The following is a 15,748-nucleotide window of genomic DNA, read 5'->3' as shown; positions in this document are numbered from 1 at the left end:
AGTAGCTGGGACTACAGGCGCCCGCCACCTCGCCCAGCTAGTTTTTTTGTATTTTTTTAGTAGAGACGGGGTTTCACTGGTAACCAGGATATTTTGTCTTATATCAAGATAGCCACCCTAATTCTCTTTTGGTTCCTACTTGCATTGAAATATCTTTTCTTATCCTTTCACTTTCAACCTATTTGTGTCTTTTGATCTACAGTAAATCTCTTGTAGGCAGCATAGAATTGAACTGTGTGTATGTGTGCGTGTGTTTTAAAATCCATTCTGCCACTCTTTGCCTTTGGGTTGGAGAGCTTAGTCCATTTACACTGGTTTTGTTTAGTTATTTATCAACGTTTTGCCAACTGGCTTTGTGCTGGGTCAGTTCTTCATGGTTGGCTGGGTGTGCCTTGAGCCTAGAGACCAGCAGGAGGTGAGTGCCTACAGTCTTCTCAGGTGTTTTCTGAGCATGCATCTTGCTTGATTATGTTTGTGTTTTTTTTTCAATTCTTCAGTATACTTTTCAATATTTTAATTTCCCAAAGAGTCTCATTCAGACTTCTCCTTGGTGCCTTAAATGGACTGTGGTCTATCTTTGCCCACAGTCTCTTTCCTGAGAAGTCTGTGAATCTGTACTTTCCCTGTTCTGTGACTGTCTCCTGAATGTGTGTGCATAGGGCCACATGCAAAGCTGTGCTGAACTTTGCACTATATTTTTTCTGTGTTATGTTACACTTAAAGGGCTGACCTTGCTCATACAGAATGATGCCAGACTCCCAGAGGCTCTGACTGTACATGGGTGAGGAATCATAGTCTCCTTCCAAATCTTCTGAAAAAATTGCCCATGAGAGCTGGCAGCTTCCCCATTCATGTTTCTTCCTCATATCTGCCTTCTGTCCATGGGAAACATGTTTGGCTGTGTTCTGTGTCATTGCTTTTGGGGTAAACCTAGCTTTACCACTGCCTGCTAGTTTCCTTTTTCCTTCTGGAAAGGTAGCTTGGGTCAGTGAAGCTAGGGTGAAAACAGGCCACAAACAAGAGTCCCTATCAGAGAGAGGGACAGAGAAAGAGAGGAAAAGAGAGGAGAGAGAAGAGAGTACCTAGGGATACAGAAAGAGAAACAGAGAAGGGAGGAGATAGGGATAGAGAAAGAGAAAGAGAGAAAGAAACAGACAGGTGAAACCTTGCTAGTCAGCCTTCTGGGCAGAGGGGGCTACAGGAGGGCTGGGCTCTGCTGGCTTGCTGTGGCTCCCCATGACTGCTGCTCCATGCAGAGTACATCTGTAGAGAGGGCACCATGCCTGGCACAGTCCTCAGGCTGGGATATGTTGCCTCCTGGTGGGAGGGAAGGGCTGGGGGATGGCATCGGGTGCTTGACATATCTTGGCCCTGCCCTCAGCAGCTGGGAGCTTATCCTGAGTCCCATTTGCTCCTTTTAAAATGGGGATAGTATTACCTGCCTTCAGGGTTATCATGATAACAAAGGTGATAGCTTCAGCAAGAGCCTAACACAGAATGTACTCACTTAAATGACCATTAATACTCATCAAATAAAATAATAATATGGTGGGGAAAAGGCCTTTTCTCTACAGGATACTTCAGAGATACTGTCAAGTAATCGGGACAAAGACAGTGAAGGGCCCCAAATAGAAGGCCTAATCCCGCTTCTGCTGTCTGCAGCCTGTCTCTTGCCCTGGGAGATACTTCCCATGAGGGGCCCCTCCTGGCCACTGCTGCACAGGCTGTTACAGAGGAGGCCTCATTGCTCAGCTTGGCTTTCCCACAGCTGATCTCCAGTGTTACCGACCACTGGGGTCCTTCCCGTTTCAGACCTCCGGACCTGGGTGTTGAGGTACCACCAGCTGCCTTCCTGCCCTCTGACTTCTGCTTGATTTATTTTGGTCCCACTCCCAGTCTGGTCCCACTCCCAGCAGCTCTTCTACAGGGCTCTGCATGGCTGATGCCATCTGCCATCTGCCACCTGCCCTCTCTCCTGAGCCCTTGGCTCTCGACTTTCCTGCCTGCTCTGTGGTCTTCCTGACTGGTACCTGGGAAAGAGCTGCCTATGACTGGAGCAGAGCATCCCTTGGAGAGTCTGTGGATGTGAATTTGGTCATGCACAGGTGAAGGCAGTGAAAGCATTTTGCATTCCTTGTTACTGGCTCTGCATCATCTTGTCAAGCAGAACTGACTTCAGCAATGGCTGCATAAATGGTCCTATGTGGCACGGGGCCTAAAAAAGACTGAGGGCAAACCTCTTCCTCCACCCCTGGTACCCCAATCACCACCTCCCCAGACTGTCGTTTGCACTAACCATTGTCTCTTTTTTGGCCTTTAAAAATGTAAATTCTCTTGAAAGTGTTCATATGTTAGGTATTCAATATTTTCAACATTTTTAGCTCTTTTTTTGTCAATACGATGATATAAGCATCATAGGACTGTTAAATGTTTTGATTTAGAAAGAACTAAGGGGTCTAGGGATGAGGAAACTGTTGAAGAAGAGGGCAGAAGAGGCAGAGGCGTGCGCAACTGTTTCCATCGCACAGTCTGGCATGAACCTTTCTTATTAATCATCGTGGTAGCAAGGGTTCTTGGCAGTGGTGGATCTGCCTCGGCCCCATCAGTTCTGACTGCTTAAAACTTACTGTTCGAGGATTTTAAACATGGCTAATACCCAGGACTGGTGGGGATAGGGATTTGTTCCTGCCTGTAACTGAAACGTGGAGTAATGGGGATAGGCTCTCTTCCAGCAAGAGGACCATGGGCACCAGGAAACTTCTTGATCCAGTGACCTCACTTCTAGGAATCTATCCTAAGGAAATAATTAAAGGCACACACAAAGACTTATCTACCAGGACTCACATAGTGTTTGTTATTTATCCAGGTAAAAAACCAGAAATCCCCTAAACTTCCATCAACAGACAGATGGCCAGGCTTAATTTGATGATCCAAGTAATGGAATGTGATGGCTGACATTAAAATCACGTTGTGGAAGAATAGCTATTATTTGATAAGCTGTGAAATGCTAATGAGATAGCTGAGCTGAACGATTACAGGACAAAGCAATTTGCATATGTGAATATATATGTGTGTGAATGTGTGTCTCCGCACTCATATGTGTGAATCTGACCTAAAAGTATTCATTTACATGTAGGAAAAAAACATTGAAAGGAAATTCTCTAAATGTTAACATTGGATATCTCTGAATTATAGAATTATGTACAGGTGCAGTTGTTTTATGTGTTATCTTCTGTAATTTCCTTTAAAATAAGTATAAATGTATAGACAGATATGGATTTTGTAAATGTATATACAGAGTTTCTTGAGACATGGGGGAAATCAGACAATGTGGAAATTAGTAAAACTAGACAGTGCCCAGTCTTAGAGTGAAGTCAGAAAAACGTCAATGCGATTTCTTTTTTCGGGAGAGGAAAAGTCAGGAATAATATAGATCGCATCAATATTTTCTACCTTATTGAAGTCAAAAGGAGAAAAAATTGGGCTTTCAGCTTTGTGGACTGCCATTTTTATTTTCAACCTCTGGAAAATGTTTTCGGGCAATCCTGAATCTTCTCTACATGTGATCTGTGAGCTCTCTGGGTCAGGGGCCAGGGATTCTATCAAGCAACAGGGCCCCAGGGCCTCCTTGGTGCTTCCCCTATTTGCAGAGAGGAATGGATTTGGAACATTGAAAATGGTATCTGGGTGGTGGTAAGTTTACATTGGAATGGCCCAAAGTCTCTTTAGGAAATTTCCTGGTGAAGCTCATTTTACTTTTGGATTTTTAGAAATATAATTACATAAAAAAGCTCAGAAACGATTACCTATATGCTTAACTACAATTATAAAATACTTTGTGTACACGAAGCGCATAAATGTAAATGTTAAACAGTAATAAAAATCAGCCAGATATGGCCACCACAGAGAAGATAAAATGGACTTTGGATTTTTCCCCATTTCTAATTTTCCTTCTTAGTGGAAAGAAGGTAAATCCTCCACACTGCGTGACGTGGTGCTGCTGTGGGCTCTTTTGGGGCCCCGTGGGTCATGCTTTCCAAGGAGCAATAGTGCCTCCACCCTCCTGAGCACTGTCCTCTCTTCAGAGGGTCAATATTGAGTCTATAAACATTATTGATGTAATGATTTAGGAGACTTATTTTGAGTTAAAAAGCCAATCTCATGCAAAGAAGCTATGATTGCTAGGTTTTAACCCATTCATTATTAAGTATGTGTGTATGTATGTGTTTTTGTGACAGGATCTTGGTCTGTTGCCTAGGCTGGAGTGCAGTAGCACAATCTCAGCTCATTGCAGGTTGGACCTCTCAGGCTCAAGCAATCAACCCTTCACCAGCCTTCCCAGTAGCTGGGACTATGGGTGTGCACCACCACGCCTGGCTAATTTTTGAATTTTTTTTAAAGACAGGGTTTTTCCATGTTGCTCAGGCTTGTCGTGAACTCCTAGGCTCAGGCAATCCACCCGCCTTGACTTCCCAAAGTGCTGAGATTACATGTGTGAGCCACTGTGCCCAGCTCATTATTGAGTATTTATTAAGAACTTACTTTGAACTGGGTGCCACTTACAGTACCAAATAAAAAAAGATGAAAACATGGCAGCCATTCTTAAAGAGCTCACAGTCTAATGAACCTCAGTGAACCAATATCCACAATCTATCTTTATGTTTTCCATTTACATCTCCTTAGTTAATGTAAGAAAACCAAGGGTTTTTGTTTCTTTTTTAAAGTGAGAGGGTCTCCTCCAGGCTGGAGTGCAGTGGCTCCATCATAGCTCACTGCACCGTTGAACTCCTGGGCTCAAGTGATTCTCCCGCCTCAGTCTTCCAAGTAGCTAGGACGACAAGTGTGCACCACTACGCCCAGATAATTTTTTATTATTTTTACTTTCCGTAGAGATGGGGTCTTCCTATGTTGCCCAGGCTGGTCTTGAACTCATGGCCTCAATCGATCCTCCCACCTTGCTGGGATTACAGGTTTGAACCACCATGCTTGGCCTTGTTTTCTTTTAATCTACATTGCATGACTGAGAAAATGGAAGCTCAGGGTTGTTAAATAATGTGAGGAAGGTCACTGTCTCCATAACACTCGGTCCTCCTAGACCACCCCAGGGAGCATCAGAAAACATCTGGTTGTTTGGTCCACTCACTGTGACATTTTCTTTTTTTTTTCTTTTTTTTTTTTTGAGACAGTGTCTCACTCTGTCGCCCAGGCTGGAGTGCAGTGGCCAGATCTCAGCTCACTGCAAGCTCTGCCTCCTGGGTTCATGCCATTCTCCTGCCTCAGCCTCCCGAGTAGCTGGGACTACAGGCGCTGCCACCTCGCCCGGCTAATTTTTTGTATTTTTTTAGTAGAGACGGGGTTTCACCGAGTTAGCCAGGATGGTCTCGATCTCCTGACCTTGTGATCCGCCCGTCTCGGCCTCCCAAAGTGCTGGGATTACAGGCTTGAGCCACCGCGCCCGGCCCACTATGACATTTTCTAAATGTACCTAGGGGGTTGCAGTTACAGATTTATAGTTATAGGAAACAGGGTTGGGAGGATCTCAACTGTAAGCCAGTTTGAGCAGCTAAAAGTATGCTAATTATTAAATCTCTTGGGCAGAGAGATTCTTCCAAATCTCTCTACCTTCATTTGTCAAAGTTAAAGCACCTATTTTATAATTCTCTCTCCTGCCATGCTGACCTCTACTGGCCATTAAACCTCTGAGGAGAGTCCTCAGTCACCTGTGTTCTCCATGGGAAGTGGCCCAGTGCTGCCCAGAGATGACGCCCAGCGGATACTCACTGGCCCCAGACAGACACCTTTTCTGACTTCCTAGAGACATGGTGCTGGTGTTAGACACAACTCAGGGGCCCATGTTTTACTCATCTACAGGAGTCTTATTGTCTATCTCACAGGTGAATGCTTGAATGAGAAAGAAGCAAGCAAAAATATTTTTCTTAAAATTTCTTCCATTGTGCATTTGTGATCGGAAAGAATTACTGTTATTTCCCCAGGTAAATGTTTCATAGCATCTGCAGCATCTCTACCTGGCCTGGGATCCTGTAAGAAAGGCAATGCATCAGCATATAAAACGACATATTCTCAGTGATCAGGAACGAAAATTGTTCCCGCAACTTCTCATGGGAAAATTGTTCCTGCAACTTCTCATGGAAAGCTGGTTGTCTTTTAACATCAAGTGTCCTTTAATGAGGGTGATCGTACATGCCGGTGGACTTAGTTGTGGCTGTGCAGTTACTTCCCGTTCAACAAGCTCCTGATTTGAATGATACATTTACGGTGGTCCTTCCATATGGCAGGCCGGCCAGTGTGGTGGAGGACCACCTGCCCAGTGCGAACCTGTGCTTTTCTTCCGTTGTGGCTGCTGACCTTGGAGAGCTTGCCATTCTGGTTGTTGTCTCATTCCAACCCCTTGGTCCTGACTTCTGCTGATTGGTCTTCCAATGGCAGCTGTTAGTGTATTTTAAATGTGAGTTTCTTATTATTTTAGCAAATAGAATTTTCTGCCTACAAAAGGGCCAACGAGGCTCTGAATTTTTTTTTTTTTTTTGACAAGGAGTCTCGCTCTGTCACCCAGGCTGGAGTGCAGTGGTGTGATCTCGGCTCACTGCAACCTCTGCCTCCCGGGTTCAAGCAGTTCTCTGCCTCCGCCTCCAGAGTAGCTGGTGTTACAGGTGCCCACCACTACACTTGGCTAAATTTTTTTTTTTTTTGTATTTTTAGTAGAGGCGGGGTTTTACCACATTGGCCAGGCTGGTCTTGGACTCCTGACCTTGTGATTCACCCACCTCAGTTTCACAAAGTGCTGGGATTACAGGCGTGAGCCACCGTGTCCCGCCCTCTGAATGTTTTTCTTGAGGAGAAGCTCTGCATGAAATAGCAAAGGTGGCCTGAATCTCCTGCTAATGCAAAAGTGAGCCTAAAAGTGTCATCCCGTAGTATTTGGTCTCCTGTGCGAGTTTCTGCTGTGCATTTTCAGTTGAGTTGGGGAGGAGAGGTATTTCTTATGGTGTCTTCTAAAACTTCAGCCTTTACAATTCAGACAGACCCTTAGGCAAATTTCCTTGTAAGATTTATCACTGAATCTTGGGCACATTCTTGAATCTAGCGCCCAAGTGCTGGGAACACATTCGTTATTTCTGTGTTGCTGATTCTGTTTCCTTCCTTGTCTCTTTCAGGTCTCACTCTCCTTTGCCCCAGATGTCCAGCTCCAGGTCTAAAGATTCCTGCTTTACAGAAAACACTCCTTTGCTGAGGAATTCCTTACAAGAGAAAGGGTGAGATATTTCCCCTGTCATATGAAAGTAAGAGTTTCCGAGCATTGCACTTGGCACGTATGCTGGAGAACTTCTTGAGATATGAATTTTTACTGGACATGTTTAACCTCTGCCAGATCCTTGACAATTTATTGTAGTAGATGTTCATGATTCGGGTGGTTATATTCTGTGGATATTAATTTCAGATGGCCTTGAGCATAACCCTGCAGCAACTGCACAGCACACACACACACTCATGCACGCACAAAGCTCTGACACATTGTCTCACCAGGCTGGGGTTTCTCAGCTAGGGGTAAGGTTGGCATTGTCTGGAGACATTTTTGATTGTCACACTGAGGGCTGAGATGCTTCTGGCATCTAAGGGTAGAGGCCAGGGATGCTGCCAAACATTCTGCAATGCACAGACAGTCCCCACCACAAAGAACTATCCAGCACATATATCAGTAGTGACGAAGTTGAGAAACCCTGTATATGTGTTTCACAAGAAAACTCAATTTCCTGCAAACTTACAGGTCCTTTTTGGACACAAATCAGGGTGGTTCTGGAATTGCCTGAGCAGAGCTGACCTAAAGGGTAAGTGGCAGATGCTTCCTTCTGGGGTGAAGGGCCTTGGGCCAGGCCTGCAGTCTCATCTTCTTTTCTTTCTGCAAACAAACTGCCGGAAGCCTGAGCCACCTGCTCCGTGTTTCCTGGGTCCTTGCACATCACAAAGTTGGTGACATTGTCACTGTCAATCTGAAATAATAAAAAAGATCAGAACCCAGTTTAAAATTATTTATTCAAGCACAAAGCTGAGGATAGCCATTTGGGAAACACAGGATCCAAAGCAATGGGATCAGTGCTCCAAAACTGAAAAGTTAAGGTCTTATTCTTATCCATATAGGCAGAAAACAAAGACGTGGAAGGACTACATTTCCCATACATGGCTGGTTTGTGAGTTACAGCAGTTTGATTAGTTACAGCGTTGCCCCCCTCCAATTCCAAAGAGTATATTTGACGTTCCATGTTAGACAATGTGATAGTCATGAGGTCTTTGTGTGAGAGAAGAAAGAAGGAAGTTAATCTATCAACGAAGATCGACAGTGAAGAGGGAAGGGGTCTTCTCTGGTGCCCGTTCGTCTTTTACAACACTTTACAAAACAATGTAGGTAAGGGAAAAGGCAGACCTAGAATCAGAGCAAAGAAGGCCACAGCTGCCTCTTAGGTGACTCATCCCATAATCACATTCTTTTAAGACTCAAAATAATTAAAAGTTTCAACAGCTTTGATTGTGAATCACCTGTTTGTACATCATGGATTCTCCTTTCCCTGCCCGCCCATGGTGTGTACCTGCATTGACAGGCAGGCTGTTGTGTCTCCTTCACTCACTTCTGAGCTTCCAAGGAGCTGCCTCCTCTCTCCCCCGCCCAGTCTGCAGCCAGGGCAGGGGGCCGGGCTTCACACTTTAGGTGGGGCTTGCACGCCATGTGCATTCCTGTCCTCAGCCTCCAAATACTCCTGCTCACAGGATTTGGATGGGATGCAGCCATCTGGATTTATTGCTTCTCAGTGCAGGGATGATTTGTTCACAGGAAGCCCTTGACTCGAGGAAACTCCTTCCCTCTCTGTCTCTCCAGGGCAGTCAGTACTACTCCTGTCAAGGGCATTCAGATGTCACTTCCTTTGAGAACCCTTGGTTGTTTCTGCCCCACCCACCAAGAGTCAGTGCTTCTCCTGCGCTTTCAAACACTGCATTCATGCCCTTACTTCCAGACTGGCCTGTGTGCTATCTATGGTTATGTCAGCCAGCCTGTGCCCTCTTCATCGTGCGTCCTGGCACCTAGCACAGTCCCTGCCACCAGCCCCGCAGTGACTGGATGGGTAAGGAGTGTAAGCTGAGGCATTTCCACTGACCCAGCTGCTTCAAGCTTCTGTACTGGGGGATAACTTAATTATGCTCCATTGCTCCTAATTAATAACTTAAGACAAAGACTTCACACACCTATTCCCTTAATGCTTTCTGTTGAATTACTTGGTAAATTGTGAAGGCCTGCAACATTTTAGAATTTGCAGTTCATTGGAAAACCGTTAATGTGTAAGCATTTTTCCTGGCATGCGGAGCACAGACACGTCCTGGGAGGCTGAGCTGGGCCTCACGTCACAAAAACCATTTCAAGGGAGTAGAACATGCGTCAGCTTTGCTTACAAAATGTATTCCTTTTCTCTTTTTGCATGAAGCTAATTAAGGTATTGGTAGTAGGAATGTCTTTTTCATACTTTTATCAACTTTATTTTGTTGCAATTTTAATCTGATCAAATGGCTTATTAGGATAATATCCATTGATTTACTTATTTTCAGAAGTATTCTTTTAAGGGTGTTGAGAGCAGGAATGTGTGGTACAAAGGTCAGAGCATGCCCTGTGTCTGCACTGACAACTGGTAGCCACTCTTCACAGATGGTTATTTAAATTTAAATTAATTAACATTAAACAGTCACTTCCTCAGTTGCACTAGCCACACTTCAAGTGACCAATAGCACATGTGGCTGCCATACTGGACAGGGAAGCGAACATTTCTGTCACCACAGAAAGTTCTATTGCACAGCACTGCTCTAGAAGGCAATGACATTAACTTGCTTTCCTCTTTCTTCTTAGAAGAAAAGTTTTTTTTTGTTCCAGTTTTGTTACAGTTGTGTTTTTTTCAGCAGTTGGTGTGATATTATTTCTCACACACTTGAGCATTTTCTAGTCACAAAATTGATCGGATTATCGACTATTTTCAAAGTCATGTGTTATCTTGTTACACATTGGTTATACACAGCATAATTGGCGTCTCTGGGCTGCTGCTTCTTAATATTTTTCCTTGTGAACCACTTCTAAAGCAGTCATAAGTGTTCAGGAGTATCACAATGCCCCATTGAGCTGGCTCCATTCCAGTCTATCACAGATCACATCTGTTAACGTCAGTATTGTGATCCCAAGAATATTCTATGTGATACATGAAAATTCTGGCTTTTGGTACAACCTTTTAAGAGTCAAGTGCATCTAAACTGAAGGAATTGATCAGAAGGTCAGGGATTCAACCAAAAGCAAATGGAGGCTCTGTAGAGTGGCTCATGACTATACATCCCAGCACTTTGGGAGGCCAAGGCAGTCAGATCACTTGAGGTCAGGAGTTTGAGACTAGCCTGGCTAACATGATGAAACCCCATCTCTACTAAAAATACAAAAATTTTTGTAAAAATACAAAAATTAGGGTGTGGTGGCGTGTGCCTGTAATCCTAGCTACTGGAGAGGCTGAGGCAGGAGAATTCGCTTGAACCTGGGAGGCAGAGGTTGCAGTGGGCTGAAATTGCATCACTGCACTCCAGCCTGGGTGACAGAGCAAGACTCTGTCTCAAAACAAAACAAAACAACAACAAAAATTCCAAAAGTAAACGGATGTGTTTTCAAGTAATTCTGAGAAAAGTTTATGGTTCCTGTTGAGTCATCTAGATATAGGCCCCATTCTTGGCCTGTCTAGTTAGATACTAATGTTCCCTCTTCCTGCTCGTGCTTCTGTGGATGTTGTGTGGGAAGCCAGGTAGGCCACCTTCCCTACAGCTCCACTGCAGAAAGAGATCTACACAGAGGAGGAAAAACTGACACCACTCACCCTGGACAAGTCTCACACATCTAGGTATTGACTACTGGAGCGTGTGCAGTGAAAAAGCAAACGCTGAAATCGGCAGGAACTGGTCTCAGCCAGAAACAGCTTTCTTGGAAAGTCCCAAACTCAGAAAAAGCTGGTTTCTTGAAGGCCCACAATTCATTTTGAAGACTTCAGTGACTCCAGGAAATTTCCTTTGACCTAAAAGTGTTCTGTGAGGTCACAAAAAAGCCATTCCCACCAGCATGTGAGCGGGCCACTGTCGGTGGTCCTTTGAAAGACCAGGGTTGATTCGGTGCCATTTCACACAGTCAGGACTCCGGAAAGCTTGCTTTGCAGCCATTACTATGTCAGGAGAAATAACCACACCTCTCTTGCTTTCCAGGTCAGGGTGCATACCTGTTTACCACCCAGAGTTCATCACTGCTGAAGAGTCTTGGGAAGACGGCTCTGCTGATTGGGAGCGAAGGTACCTGCTGAGCAGGGAGGTGTCGGGTCTGTCTGCGTCAGCCTCCTCCGAGAAGGCGGACCTCCCGGACAGCCCGCACGTCCGGCTCCGTCTTTCCAAGCTCAGGTAGGCAGACGTGGGGTGCCCACCCTGGCAGCAGCGGCGGCCGCACATCGCGTCCTGCGTGCCCCCTCCATCTTTCACACCGGCGGGGTGAAGAAGAGGACGAGTTTTGTCCATCTGGCCAGGCTGTACTTTTCCTTCAAGGTGATTTATTTTCACCCGGGCCTAGGGAGACATGTAAGGCGGCCTGCAAATCATGCAGCGCCTCAGAGGACAAACCTAAATGATTGACACAGTACACTCCTCTCCTTCCTGCTGGTGGGGTTGGGGTCTTCATGGCCATTGGGTTTGCAAATAGGATCTGTTTGCTTCAGGGGTCCCATGGCGTTTGGAAGTTGATACACCTTTGCAGTTACTGAGGAAGGAGTGGGTCTGGCTCAGCGCAGAGCCTGAGGGGTGCGGTTCCCTCCTGTGCTGTGGGCCCCAGAAACCCTGTGAAGGCTGGAAACATTTTAGAACTTACGATCCGTTGGAAAACCATTAATGTGTAAGCCTTTGTCTTGGGCACACGGAGCACAGAGCCACGCTTGAGGAAGCGGAGCTGCACCGAGAAAGTGGATGGTGCGCATGCGTATGGGAGGAATGGGTGGGGCGGGGATGCGCATGCGCAGGGGGAGGCGGGCGTGGGGGGGGGGTACGCGTGCGGGTCCAGGCCTGGGGCGCGCATGCGCGGGAGGCCCAGGATGCGCGGACCGTAGCGCTCTCGCCTTACCAGCTTGTGTATCTGGTGGGTTGCCTCCTATGCGCCAGTTCGTTTGAAAGGGTTCTTTTGAGAGGGACATGTTCGAAAGCATCATTTCCGGGACAGAACAAGGTTTGGGAGCCAGGACCTGTGGGCTTCCATTCTGGCTCCGCCCTGACGTCGCTGAGCGCCCGTGGCAGGGCCTGGCCTGGCCGTGCAACTGTACCCTGTCGCGCTTGCCCTCCTGGCGCTGTGGCATCTCGCAGGCCTTCACTAAGATAGTAAGTGTGAAAGCCCTAGATAGGTGAAAAAACACTACTCAGTCGTCAAATGTTAGCGTCTCCGTGTGTCTGTGCGTGGGGACCCGTCTTTTCTGAAGATGCTCGTGGTTGGTTGGAAGTGTACCCGCCTGCAGGCTCCAGGTGCACCTCCCGGGGTGCGAAGAGGCCCGCCTCAGACTCCCCCCTCCCCGGTACGTGGGGGAGCCGCTATCCTATACAAATTCCCAACAATCCTGGGAGGTTCACGGAGGGTACCTGGAGGAGGGTAAGGCTTTTGCCCAAGGCCCCACTGAGCCAAGCCAAGGGGCAGGGATTCGATCCTAGATCCCTCACTCCGCTGCTTGACATGGAGCTGTCGCTTCCCACTGTGACTCCCAACCGAATGTAGCTTCTTCCTGATGACAGGGGGCTCAGCAGCCACTCAGCCCCCCTCGTGGGTGCAGTAAACATTTGGCCAATGAATCCGCTATGAGATGATGTGAGTTGGGTGAAATTGTGTGAGTGGAGTTCTGGCGCCATGGGTCAGCAAGGTGGCAAACCCTGACAGTGTTCACGCCTTTTCCCAGCTGAATGGGTAACCACTCCCGAGGATGCCGTGTCCTCAGCTGTCCCACAACATGGAAAAATAGAATCAAGTACATTTGAGACTTCTGCATTCAGTGCTTGTTTTATCTTCTCTGATTCATGGAATATTTGCCTTTGAGCTTGCCACTGAACTAAAAGACGTTAGCGCCATTCTTTATAACATGTCTAAAAAGTACCATGCGTGATCAGTGAAGAATCTTGTAAAAAACCTTTTATTTTGGGTTGTCAGCTCTGCTGCAGATGTCAGTTATGTAGAAAGAAATTTGTATTTAGAATAGCTCAATTAATGCTTCGTGCTTTAAAAAGAAATGTCATTTTGATTCCTATTTAAGTAGGAGCTGTTGAATCGTAATTGGGAAGCGTGAACTGATTATTCATCAAATTCATTAAATCTAAGAGAATGCAAAACAAGATTTTACCATTTTCACAGGATCAGAAAGAAGGTTTTCAAAGACAGATGAGACTTAACTTTAAGTGAGGAGAGTATTAAAAAGATGTTCCAACATGGAGTTTCTTACTTCATTCTACACACGTACATCAAGCATGGGCTGTGTACCAGCATCCTTCCCTGTGTGGGGACAAAGCAGAAATGCTCTAGTGCCTGCCCTCACGGGACAGCTGGTGGGAGAGACTGGGTGGTGATGGTGCCATTGGGCGATGGGGTCTGGCTGCTGAGTGGACAGAGATGGGCATGATGGGAGGACTGCAGTCAGGGAGCATCCCGGCAGGGCAAAGGCCCTGTGGTCCTGTCTGGGTGCAGCAAGGATGCTGGTGGAACAGAAGGGCAGCAGAGTGCAGGCCAGGTCCCGGTTCATGTAGGGCCTGGGGGTCATGGTTAAGAAATGGATAATGCTGAGGGGGCCAGAATGGCTTTGAAAGTCCTCGGTAGGGGCCGAGTGTGTGGCTTGATGGTTAATTAAGTTATTGCCTAAGGAATTCTTTTTTTTTTTTTGAGACGGAGTCTCACTCTGTCGCCCGGGCTGGAGTGCAGTGGCTGGATCTTAGCTCACTGCAAGTTCTGCCTCCTGGGTTTACGCCATTCTCTTGCCTCAGCCTCCTGAGTAGCTGGGACTACAGGCGCCCGCCACCTTGCCCATCTAATTTTTTGTATTTTTTAGTAGAGACGTGGTTTCACCGTGTTAGCCAGGATGGTCTCGATCTCCTGACTTCGTGATCCGCCTGTCTCGGCCTCCTGCCTAAGGAATTCTTAAGAGACTCTGCTGGTACAACCAGTAACAGCATAACAATTTCTTTCTTAAGTTATTTGTTTTTGTATTTGATGATCAATCTGTATTCCTACCTTTCAGAAAACTTAGGGGAAAATAATTGATAAATATGAATCAGAGAGACAAGATAAGGGATTCAGTTTACTTTTTTTCCAGGAAGCAGGAGGCTTTAAACAGCTATCAAAGAGTCTTAAATCTTGAACTTTAGTTTCCTGAACAACAAGCTATGTGCAAACACTTTGGTTAACTTTGTTCTCCTCTGAAACCTCCACCATGTTCCTTTGGATGGGGCTGTAGGTTTACTGGTCACTGATATGAGGGTGTTCTCCCTCATACCACGTTATGGAAAGAATTCAAAACACATGCTGTGAGATGGAAGTTACTCAAGGCTGCAGAAGGGTGTCTGAGTCTGGGCAACAGGACTGCTGCCCTTGCCACTAAGATCCTACCTTTTCTCTTGCAGGCGCTGTGTGCAGTGGCTGAAAGTCACGGGCCTGTTTGTCTTTGTGGTGCTGTGCTCTGTGAGTACCGTGGCTGCCCCAGCACTGCTGTTGGGTCCGTGGAAGCCCTGTGTGCCTTTGGCTAAAGGGGGAACCTGAGGTGTGGGGCTCAGTGCCTGGCCCTCTTCACCTGATTATCTGACTTTCTTTGGAGGAGATGCGAGGGTTGTGGGGCAGCGGGCTGAGGGGGTCGAGGGCCGCAGTTGTGCCCTCTGCTGTGGTCCCAGTCACACAGCAGAAGCCGGGCAGCATGGTGTTGCCATGTGGAAGGCCAGGTAGCTGGCTGTGGGGCTCCCTGCCCTCCTCGCGTGGTTTCCCACTTCCCTATTCAGCCCCGGACAGTAGCACTCTTCATGTGTGTTGGGACACGTCTGGAGATCGTGGATAGCCCAGAGTGTCTCAGTGCCCCTTTGAGATTGTGCGCTGGGCCTCTGTCCAGCGGTGTGTGTTGAAGCTCTGAAGTTTGTCCCCTCTGGGGAGGTGTCTCTGATTTTATTTGCCCAGACATCTCCATCCTTTCAAATACATGAATACAACAGACACATTCTGGAGCCAAACCAATGTCAGATGCCCTCGCAGGGAACAGGGTGTGGGAATGAGGGGAGGGCGAGGGCTGCTTTGGTGAGCCCATGGCAGTGGGCGGTGCTGTTCTTCTCTGGAGGGTCCCAGCAGATGGACCCACCAGGGGAAAGGCACAGGAGCCCAAGCAGGGAGCCAGGGCCGCAGGGACGCCTCTGTGCCCTCTGAGGTGATAGTTATGAGTCCCACTGCCAGCCTTGGTGTAGCCTGATCAGGGTCACATAGTGGCACTCAAAATACATTTGCCCAATGAGTGGGTGTGTGGTCCCGTCTCTGGTTGTGTGTCTGTGTGTGTCCAGGTGGGTGTGTGGTCCTGTCTCTGGTTGTGTGTCTGTGTGTGTGGGTGTGTGGTCCCCTGTCTCTGGTTGTGTGTGTGTGTGTGTGTGTGTGTGTGTGTGTGGTCTCCTGTCTCTCGTTGTGTGT

General features: G+C 47.0%; 1 protein-coding gene across 3 annotated transcripts in view; it reads left to right on the top strand.

The window, feature by feature from the left end:
* Nucleotides 1-15,748, top strand: part of OCA2 (oculocutaneous albinism II) — a 355,302-nt gene that overhangs the window by 58,585 nt on the left and 280,969 nt on the right. For all 3 annotated transcript variants that reach the window (XM_011942880.1, XM_011942878.1, XM_011942879.1), the window contains exons 3-5: nucleotides 7,176-7,274; nucleotides 11,287-11,475; nucleotides 14,710-14,767. In XM_011942880.1, the coding sequence (XP_011798270.1) occupies nucleotides 7,176-7,274; nucleotides 11,287-11,475; nucleotides 14,710-14,767 (346 nt within the window). The remainder of the gene's footprint in view (nucleotides 1-7,175; nucleotides 7,275-11,286; nucleotides 11,476-14,709; nucleotides 14,768-15,748) is intronic.

Source organism: Colobus angolensis, unplaced genomic scaffold, assembly GCF_000951035.1.
Source record: "Colobus angolensis palliatus isolate OR3802 unplaced genomic scaffold, Cang.pa_1.0 Scaffold211, whole genome shotgun sequence".
Classification (NCBI taxonomy): Eukaryota; Metazoa; Chordata; class Mammalia; order Primates; family Cercopithecidae; genus Colobus; species Colobus angolensis.
The sequence above is the reverse complement of the archived record's forward strand: the minus strand, read 5'-3'. Positions and strand labels throughout refer to the sequence as shown.